The sequence below is a fragment of the Anolis carolinensis genome, chromosome 2 (assembly GCF_035594765.1).
Source record: "Anolis carolinensis isolate JA03-04 chromosome 2, rAnoCar3.1.pri, whole genome shotgun sequence".
NCBI classification, from domain to species: Eukaryota; Metazoa; Chordata; class Lepidosauria; order Squamata; family Dactyloidae; genus Anolis; species Anolis carolinensis.
The window spans coordinates 113,664,162-113,674,429 of NC_085842.1; the positions used below are offsets into that span (position 1 = coordinate 113,664,162).

At 43.6% G+C, this 10,268-nt stretch overlaps 1 protein-coding gene across 2 annotated transcripts in view; it reads right to left on the reverse strand.

Annotated features, from left to right (window-relative positions):
* Positions 1-10,055, reverse strand: part of sfxn1 (sideroflexin 1) — a 33,148-nt gene extending 23,093 nt beyond the window's left edge. Inside the window, exon 1 of one of the 2 annotated variants that reach the window (XR_010002779.1) lies at positions 9,662-10,055. Coding sequence is in view for 1 of the 2 variants with exons in the window: in XM_003217437.4 (XP_003217485.2) it covers positions 9,662-9,754 (93 nt within the window). In the remaining variant the exon portion in view is untranslated. The remainder of the gene's footprint in view (positions 1-9,661) is intronic. The other variant, XM_003217437.4, reaches the window with a different exon arrangement.
* Between the last annotated feature and the right edge of the window lie 213 nt (positions 10,056-10,268).

Here is a 10,268-nt window from a genome sequence, read left to right on the forward strand (position 1 = left end):
TTTTGGGTCTACCTTATGATGTATTTTTACAGGTTAACCTTCCATCTCTTGTTACAAAAAACACTTTTACACTTCTTTAATTACATGGTCATTTTCTTTACAGAACTCTAAATAAAATTCATTGCCTGCTTCAGCAGCAACAGGGTCTCATGGTCAGCAGTTCATATTATTCCATTTGTGTCATGTGACTAGCAAAAGAGACTGGGGATCTTGCTAGGGATAAGTATCCACTTTCCTTTCCCAGGCTCCTTTGGCATGGAAAGAGGAAGACAGACTGCTGACCATGAGGTAGATAGTCCTCTTACAGCTTTAGCCAGCTAGAGACAAGGAAGGAGGGGGCAGGAAGGGGAGAGCTACCCCACATTCCTGAATTTTGGAGCACTGGGATGGTTGGCAGGACACTGGCAGATGGTTCTGCATAGGAATCGGCTGCAGTTTCTCCACTTGCAGGATTCAGGATTTCCCCAAAGTTATTTTAACCTGCCATGCAGCTGCATTAAGTGGCATTCCCTGGGTTAATACAGATCAGTTCACATGTACAGTAGAGTCTCACTTATCCAACATTCGCTTATCCAACGTTCTGGATTATCCAACGCATTTTTGTAGTCAATGTTTTCAATATATCGTGATATTTTGGTGCTAAATTTGTAAATACAGTAATTACTACATAGCATTATTGCATATTGAACTACTTTTTCTGTCAAATTTGTTGCATAACATGATGTTTTGGTGCTTAATTTGTAAAATCATAATGTAATTTGATGTTTAATAGACTTTTCCTTAATGCCTCATTATCCAACATATTCGCTTATCCAACATTCTGCCGGCCCGTTTATGTTGGATAAGTGAGACTCTACTGTATTTTATGGCTGCCCATGGACTGATCTGCTCTCACAATGAACGAAATGGTCAGTGCAGACATGCCCAGAGTATTTTACATTTTGTCTTTGCCTGCCAGACAAATGTGCAAATGTGTTTCTGCCACTGCACAAAAGTATTTGATTTCTTACAATAGTGACCTGTTTGGCAAACCATTTGATTTTATCCTAACTAAATTTAACTTTTGCCATTTTTCTACATCTTTTTATTTTCTTTCCAGATTTGCATTTTTTTTCTTTAAAAGGGAACTTTTCCCTTGGCTGTCCATGTAATCATCCCAATTTGTGAAGGTGAGGCTAGTCCATTTAACATTCATAAATTTGCTTTTATTTTACTTCCAAGTTAATGAGTTGTTATGGTACGATGGCAATAAACCAAAACCACATGGCTATTTACTGTAGGTTGATTATTATAACTGAGAATCCAAGGTTACTTTCTGGTCAGTAAAGTCATATTTTTGTTGCAATGTCTTAAAGAGGAATATTGAGCATTTTCACAAATGCTTTTCTGCATTGCTGCTCCAAATTTCCAAGTTCCAAGGTTTTTTTTAAAAGGTTTTTTTATAGTCTTGATGAATATGATGACCATGACTATGATTTCTTACAAAACAGCCAATAAGTATGTTTTTTTAGTTGCCAAGTACACCTTGTTAATTAGAAATTGCCCCATCTAAGCTTCAAAGGTCATGGTTACAGGCAGATTTGTGTACAACAAGCACTGCATACATTCCCGCATTCCCAGTGACCTGTATTTGAAGTTTTGTTGTTAAATACAGCCTCATCAAGTGGAACAGTACTGGGTGGTCCAAGGGTTAAGAAGTTAGGGATCAAGCACAGTAATAACCTTGTGTAATCTGTGATTAACATTTCAGCACAGTTCTTATCAGAAATCTGTTTCATGTGCTTGCATTATATTGCTTCTGCACTAATAAAGAAACTGATAATTATTTTTTGCTCAAAACTTGAGTACATTTAATTTGTTAGAACCTCCTTCATAAGAAACAAAAATATTTTGAACCTTCTAGATACCACTAGAAGATTCCTTCCAAAAATGTACACAGAGATGTGCTTTTCTTTCACTCCTACTTTTCCTGTGAGTTCTATTTTTGGTGAATAAATATTTAGATCTATGTTTTTTTAACATGCTGGAGGACCTGGACACATACACACATATCTACTCTGTTTTGCTGTTTACATCCTCAGCCAGGGGTTCTGGGTTAGCTGCTGTTTACCTTCCCTACTGAAGAATAGGATTGATTGCCAGTGTAGGATTTCATTCTTTTCCAGCTCAAGCTTTGTTGAATTGTTTATTGAAGACATGCTGCTGCAACTTGGCTCCAAAAGTCTATGTTTTGCCTGTCCCCCTTCATCTTCCTCCTAATGACAATCCTGCTCATGACTTCCAGTTAAGCAGAGGACGAGGAGTAGGAAAAGGTGGTGCTTTTGGATTTAAAATGTCTTGTAAAAAGAAGCTTTTTGTCCAAGGTTTTGTTAACAGAGCTATACTTGTATATATTGTATTGGTTAAAAAACTAGGAAGTGGCTAGTGGGAAGTAGATTGTTTATTTACCATGGGTTAACCAATAAGGCATCTTCTAGTCCACAGCCTTCAAGACTTTTCATGACACACTTTTTAAACATGCATCTTCTCATGGGTCGGATATCAGACAAGGAGGATGGCAGGGCCTTGGGTTTGAGCTGCCACTGTTCCTACTGCCTCCTACTGCCAAGTGTCTGCCAAAGCTATTCAAGGAAGGATACTCGGCTGGTCTGGCTGGGCAACCTTTGTTTGTGTAAGACACACTTAGGGAGTACAGATGACACACTACTGTGTCGTGACACATGGTTTGGAAAGGCCTGCTCTAGATGTTATTGAACTACAATATAGTAGTTAATAACTAAATAAATAAATACTCCCAACAGCCTTGGCCAATGGTCAGGAACAAACCAGGAGTCATGGACTTGCTACAAAATGTATTTACTAATTTTCAACAGAAAGGCCTGCTCCTGCTAAAAAAGCTGGGGAAGACATCACAAGGCATCCAGTGAATGGCCTTTCCAGTTCTACAAATTTTGAAAATGTGAAAAAAACGGCTTGCAGCTCATTTGTGGATGTATCCATTTATGAAACACCTTCGAAGGATACATTGTAAGGACTCTTTTAAAGAATATCAATATATTTTACTCTTCCTAGCCTTCTCTTGCTTGGATGGAATAACTATATGGCAAGGTTTCATTCCACTGTTGCAGAGGAGAGGGGTTCATCAAAAATCATGATATATATTGGAAATGTGAAATCCATATCAGCAAATTAAATTAAAAATCCCAAAATGTTTATCTTGATGGGTACCCATCTGTCATGTCTACTCCCTGTGTGCATGTCAGACAGGGAATCCAAGCATTAAAGCAGTGCTCTGCATACTGTTATACAGGTGCATAATAAACTTGCTTCAACAGAATTTACAAACACACACTGTGCGAAAGTTATACAGCAATGTCTATTTGAACTGAAGGAACAAAACCATGCATATGGAGATTTGGAAATGATCTTGGAGAGACCCTGACGCACAGGTAAAACTCACTAAAGTTAAATGGAGTACTCATAAATACATTTATGTAATTGTACCTTTATAGCAAAACTCTGAATCAGAATGCCTCCCAGGATTTAACAAGTTTCCATATGGAAACAATTTACACTTGCAGGATACTGCTGGTACCTAAAAAAGTTTGTTTTTTCTGTAATAACACAATGTACAGTTAGGGTTGAACACATTCAAACTCTACCTCTTTGAGCTCCCAAATGCATACTATAATGTGTTGTAGAAGAAAAGCAGATGAATACATTTGGGATAGTAATATAATTACAAGCCTGAAAGGGGATTTGCTGACAAATGCCTATTCCGCTGGCTGGGAATATAAGAGGTTACACATTTAGGAAGATCAAGCTGTTCAAAAAGCTGGCCACATATCAGTAATAAGTATTAGCATTGATATAATTATCTGTCGAATCTGTTGAAGGTCTGCATAGTTAAAGCAATGTTATTCCCTATAGTAACCTATGGATGTGAGAGCAGGACCATAAGGAAGGCTGAGCGAAGGAAGATAGATGCTTTTGAACTGTGGTGTTGGAGGAAAATTTTGAGAGTGCCTTGGACCGCAAGAAGATTCAACCAGCCCATACTCCAGGAAATAATGCCTTGCTGCTCACTGGAGGGAAGGATATTAGAGGCAAAGATGAAGTACTTTGTTCACATCATGAGAAGACAGGAAAGACAGGAGCAAGCTTGTTTGCTGCTGCCCTGGAGACTAGGACACGGAACAATGGCTTCAAACTACAGGAAAGGAGATTCCACCTGAACATTACGAAGAACTTCCTCACTGTGATAGTTGTTCAGCAGTGGAATTCTCTGTCCCGGAGTGTGGTGGAGGCTCCTTCTTTGGAGGCTTTTAAGCAGAGGCTGGATGGCCATCTGTCGGGGGTGCTTTGAATGAGATTTTCCTGCTTCTTGCAGGGGGTTGGACTGGATGGCCCGTGAGGTCTCTTCCAACTCTACGATTCTATGATTCTATGAAAGCTTGGAGAAGATAATGATGCTTAGGAAAATGGAAGGAAAAAGGAAGAGGGGCTGACTAAAGGCAAGATGGATGGAAGGTATCCTTGAAGTGACTGTCTTGACCTTGAAGGAGCTGGGGGTGGCCACGGCCCACAGGGAGCTCTGGGGTAGGCTATTCTATGAGGTCATGAAGAGTTGGAAGCGACTGAATGAATAAACAATAAATAACTATCTGTTCAAAGTGCATCACAGACCCTAAAGGGCTGTAAGCATTGCCTAGGACAATTCCTATAATTCCTGTTGTTTGCATCAAAAAGACTAAGGGTCTAGCAGAGGCCAATATAAAATTCTTTGCTGCTAAGTTTCAAAATAAAACTATTGCTTTAAAAATGTGCTGCAGTTACAGTGACAAACAGAAAGTGATTTGTGTCTGCCTTGCCCGCCAAACAGATTTTAACACTGACTTCCCTTTAAGCTGTTTCAGTGGAAGGAAACCATGGACTGAAATGACCTGGTTTGTATGCTCCTATTTCAAGAGAGAAAGACACTTACACAACTAGTATGCTGAGATAGATTCAGTTTTCCATTCACACAACTCCTCATCTATTTCCCCATGTGTTATGGCAATCATAAAAGGTAAAGGTTTCTCCTGATGTTAAGTTCAGTCATGACCGACTCTGGGGGTTGGTGCTCATCTCCATTTCTAAGCCGAAGAGTCGGCATTGTCCGCAGACACCTCCAAGGTCATGTGGCCAGCATGACTGCATGGAGCACCGTTACCTTCCCACCAGAGTGGTACCTATTGATCTACTCACATTTGTATGTTTTCGAGCTGCTAGGTTGGCAGAAGCTAGGGCTAACAGCGGGCGCTCATTCCGTTCCCGGGATTTGAACCTGGGACCTTTTGGTCCGCAAGTTCAGCAGCTCAGCGCTCAGAGGCGGTCCAACCATAAGGCGAAATAGGCATTTGCCTGTGGCGCCATCGTCCCGGGGGCACCATCGTCCTGGGAGGAGGGCACCACTCTCCACCTCCTTCTCTTTCGGGCCTTCCAGCGGCCGCGCTGGGCCTTCCGGCCAGCGCAGACCCACCTTCGCACCACGCAAGCCCACCTTTGGGGCCTTCAGAGATTGTGAGGTCTGTAGGAACTTGGAAGCTAGGTATGTGGGGTTTATATATCTGTAGAAGGTCCAGGGTGGGAGAAAGAACTTTTCTTTGAAGCAGGTGTGAATGTTGTAATTAATCACCTTGATTAGCATTTAATGGCCCTGTGGCTTCAAGACCTGGCTTCTTCTTGCCTAGGAGAATCTTTTTTTGGGAGGAGTTAGCTGTCCCTGATTGTTTACTGTCTGGATTTCTTCTGTTTTCAGAGTGTTGTTCTTTATTTATTGTCCTGATTTTAGAGGGTTTTTTTTAATACTGAGGGCTATCTGGGTTATCTAAGTCCACACTGCCCTATATCCCTGTTCAATGTTTAGTGTTAAATTTGCAAATATAGTAATTCCTACATAACATTACCATGTATTGAACTGCTTTTTCTATTGATTTGTTGTCTAACATGATGTTTTGGTGCTTAATTTTTAAAATCATAATGTAATTTGATGTTTTATAGGCTTTTCCTTTATACTTCCTTATTATCCAACATTTTTGCTTATCCAACGCTTTTATTTTTCAGTGATTGGTTTGGGGGGGCGCCAAAATTCTGTTCGCCTACACTTGAAAAATACCTAGGGCCGGCTCTGTCAGCGCTTTAACACACTGTGCCACCAAGAGCCCCTCAGTCATACTCTCTAGTTAACAACAATTTGATTCACTTTGCTCATTTGAATCTTTACATCAGAACTGAGGAATGTGCAACCTCCAGATGTCATTGGACTGCAACTCCCATCAACCATCAGCATAGCCATTGCTTCAGGAGGATGGGATTTGGAATCCTGCAATATCTGAAGAGCTGCAAACTCTCCATCCTTGCTTTATACACTGCACTTCTTCCATTTCATTTCCATTTGGTCCCTATCTCTGTGTGCCAAACTTACAAGGAATTTGTTATCCTTTAAGGTGCTAGAGCAGTTTGTTGCTTTGCAATACATCATGTTTATCACTTGCCAATTAACTTTGGCAAGGTCTTACATATAAACATGTTTAATCTACCTTCTGCCCCATCCATCTTTAGCATTGCCTTTAAGAAGTCACCTTATGCTGAGAGTACAGGAATCCTGCCTGCTCTATTAATAATTAAAATGTTGCATTATGGATCCTGTTACTGGATTACCAGACCTCTCATTCAGAGACTGTCAAACATATTTTAGATTAACCAGCTACAGTGTGCAGCAAGCAATACATCATTGTGTAAGAGTGGAATACCAGCCCTTTAGCAAATCACAGGTTACCTGACTTGATAAGACATTTCTTAGTACAGTACCAAGGCATTTCATAGCAATTGTAAAAAACAAAAACAAAACAAAAACCTTTCAAGTGTACTATCCAAAGGTTAATATCATGGAGTTATTACTGATAATAATTGCCATGAAGTTATTATCATTGTACTACAGAAACACACTGATTACACTATGTAACAATATTTGAAAAAATCTGTTCCTTGTTTGAAAGTGTTGTTTCCTGTTTAAATGTGTGGTACTTAATTTGAAAGTAGTTATACTCCAGAAACTTTGTTTTTGTGGCTAACACAAGTTATACTAAATTGGTTGAGACTCTTATCAGATATTCATTGAAAAATGACAGCAAAATGTGTTGCAGGATGTCCCACAAAAACAAAGTTTTTGAAGTTGAAGAAACTTTTCCCAATTAGGAAATGACATTTATAACCCAGGGACAAAAATTGTGTTGCATAGTGTTATTAATGCAGTTTGAAACAACAAAGAGGCAATGTAAGTAGTTAAACATACTATCAACACCAAATTCACTCACAGTTTTTTTAATGTGGAGTCTTCTGGCCTATACAGTGGATTAAATAAAATGGGAAGATTGCATGCAAAAATCACAAGAATAATGAGGACTATGCAATAGCTTCCAAAAGAAACATAGGGTTAGAACTCTTGCTTTTTACGTGAACCCCCCCCCCCCCCCAATGCAATTTATGACAATTTTGGAAAATCTGAGTACTCCTTGCCTAAGAAAATCCTATGAAGTTCATGGGGTCAGCCTAGGTTGACAGGTGACCTGGAGGCACATACTGACACACCACCCAGAACTGTCAGTTAAGGGATTTCATGTTTCATTTGTGTCACTTAGCGCAACTGTCCTGTGCCCAAAGCCCCTGTCTGAGGGAGGGAGACACAGAGACACAGCCCACGGCTGAATGCCAGGACTGATGCAAGCCATCCATCAAAGGAGTAGACTGCTGTTACACGTTTTACACCCACTTCTTGCACTGTCCTGGCATTCATCTGTGCTGTCAAGTTTGTCTGCAAGGTCCACCTTCCCACAATGCACTGAAGAAGCCCATCCACCAGTGTGGAACTCATGGAAGTGGGTGGGGGTCTGAAATATCCACACAGCAAGATACATTTCTATGTGTGTATATGTGTGTGGGAGAGGAAAAAAAAGTCCGAAGGTAACCTAGCAACAACAGCAAAAAATGCAGTCTATTGTTGAGACAGCCTCCTCTTTGGAGCAGCCATCTTTGACGTGTAACTCAGCGAGGGATTTCATCATTTCAGGCTGAAGAAGCCACTTCCAGATGTTAAAAAGAGATTTGCTTCTGTGGCTGCCAGCACAGCAACATCCACCCTTCAGACCGGTTCTCTCCAAGGAACCACAGCTAGGGGGGGGGGGGGGGAGCACCCATGTTGTGGATCTGTCTAAAGGCTGTGGCTGAAGCAAAGCCTCTGGGAGAACAAACAGCTGTGGCCTTGCTCTTTCCAATGCAGAGAGATTTGAAAGCCCAAATTTCCCTGCACCTTACACACTTATGCTAACATCCTCATTGAGACTGCTCTCTCCATCCCATTTTGCACAAAAACCTGGGGAGGGGTACTCAAAATGAACACCCCCTTCCTCATTTCCACATTCTCACAGGCCGTTAATAACAACCACCCAACCTTCCTCCCTAGTCTGTGCTTGCATGCCCTTGAAGGTGTCCTGAAAGGAGGATACTGGGCCTCTCCGGTATCCATAGAACAGAGGTTCCCAACCTTTGGTCCTCCAGGCATTTTGGACTTCAGCTCCCACACTTCCTAAGAGCTGGTAAACTGGCTGGGATTTCTGGGAGCTGAAGTCCAAAACACCTGGAGGAGCAGAGTTTGAGAAACACTGCCATAGAAATAGGATGGACAGGAGCTTGTGCTCTTAGGTGGGAAGTGGCTCTAAAGGGATTTCTTTTGGTATTATTTCTCCAGTCAACCCGGTTCTCCAAGTCTTGAGATTTTTTTTGAGGGGGGACACCCTATATGCAGATAGGATGTACTGTACTGCCTTAGGCCCCTTCCATGCTGCCCCTATATCCCAGGATCTGACCTCATATTATCTTCTTATCCTAGATTATCTGGCAGTTGAGACTCATATAATCCACTTCAGAGCAGATAATTTGGGATCAGATCCTGGGATACAGGGCAGTGTAGAAGCGGCCTTGGAGTGCGATGGAATCTCATTCTCTGGAGATTTTAAAGCACAGACCGGATGACCATCTGCTGGGAAGGCTTTGATTGTGTCTTCCTGCCTGGCAGAATGGGGTTGGGCTGGATGGCCGGGGGGGGGGGTCTCTTTTAAGTCTACCACTCCATGGAGCCTGCGGTGGCCTAGGGGATAAAAGCCTCGTGACTTGAAGGTTGGGTTGCTGACCCGAAAGCTGCCAGGTTCGAATCCCACCCGGGGAGAGTGCGGGTGAGCTCCCTCTATCAGCTCCAGCTCTATGCGGGGACACGAGAGAAGCCTCCCACAAGGATGGTAAAAACATCAAAAACATCCGGGCGTCCCCTGGGAAACGTCCTTGCAGACGGCCAATTCTCTCACTCCAGAAGCAACTCCGGTTGCTCCTGACACGAAAAAAAAAACTCCATGAAGGGGAGGTTGGAGAGGGGGTGCGATTAGAAACACTGTCGAGGCAGGGCCTGTTCTCAAGAGAAAGAACCCACCTTGATGGGCCAAAGGAGGAGGAGGACGATCAGCCCCTTGGCCCAGAATATCAGCCTCAGGAGGGAAGAGCCCCTCGCTCTTGGCCAACGAGGCAGAGGAGCAGCGCCAGGAAGGGATCGGGAGGAAAGGCTACTCACCGCGCTCGCTCCTGCCGCTTCTGACTCGTCGGATCGGGCCAAGCCGGCCAAGGCGGGGACGGGAGCCGCAGAGAGGAGCCGCCGGAAGACCATGCACTCCGTCCCAGGCAGGCAGGCAGGCAGGCAGGCAGCGAGCGCCGGCGACGCGGAGGAGGCCGGGCGGGGAGGGGCCCGCCGTCCAGACCGCCCTCCGCCGAAGGAAGGAGGGAAGCGAAGGAAGGGGAGGGAAAAGGGGCCGCGGGCCGCGGGGGGGGGGGGGCGCTCCTTGCAGCGCGTTTGACCCGCCGCAAGTGGACCACTCCAATGGACGAGGGGCGTCGTGCACACCCGAGAGCCCCCCTCCCTTCCCTCCAGTATGTGCTGAACACGATCCCTCCCCCAGCTTTCTCCAAGAACTGCTCCCCTACTGCCAGGAAAGCGGCAGGAGGCAGTGTTTCCCAAGCTCCGGTCTTCTAGGTGTTTTGGACTTCAGTTCCCAGAAGCCTTGAGCATTTGCCCAGGCGCTGAAGGCTTCTGGGGGTTGAAGTCCTTAATCACCTGGCGGGCTAGAGTTGCAATTACAGGCTCGAATGGAAGGGCATTAGTATCACCATGGCAGGTAACGGGG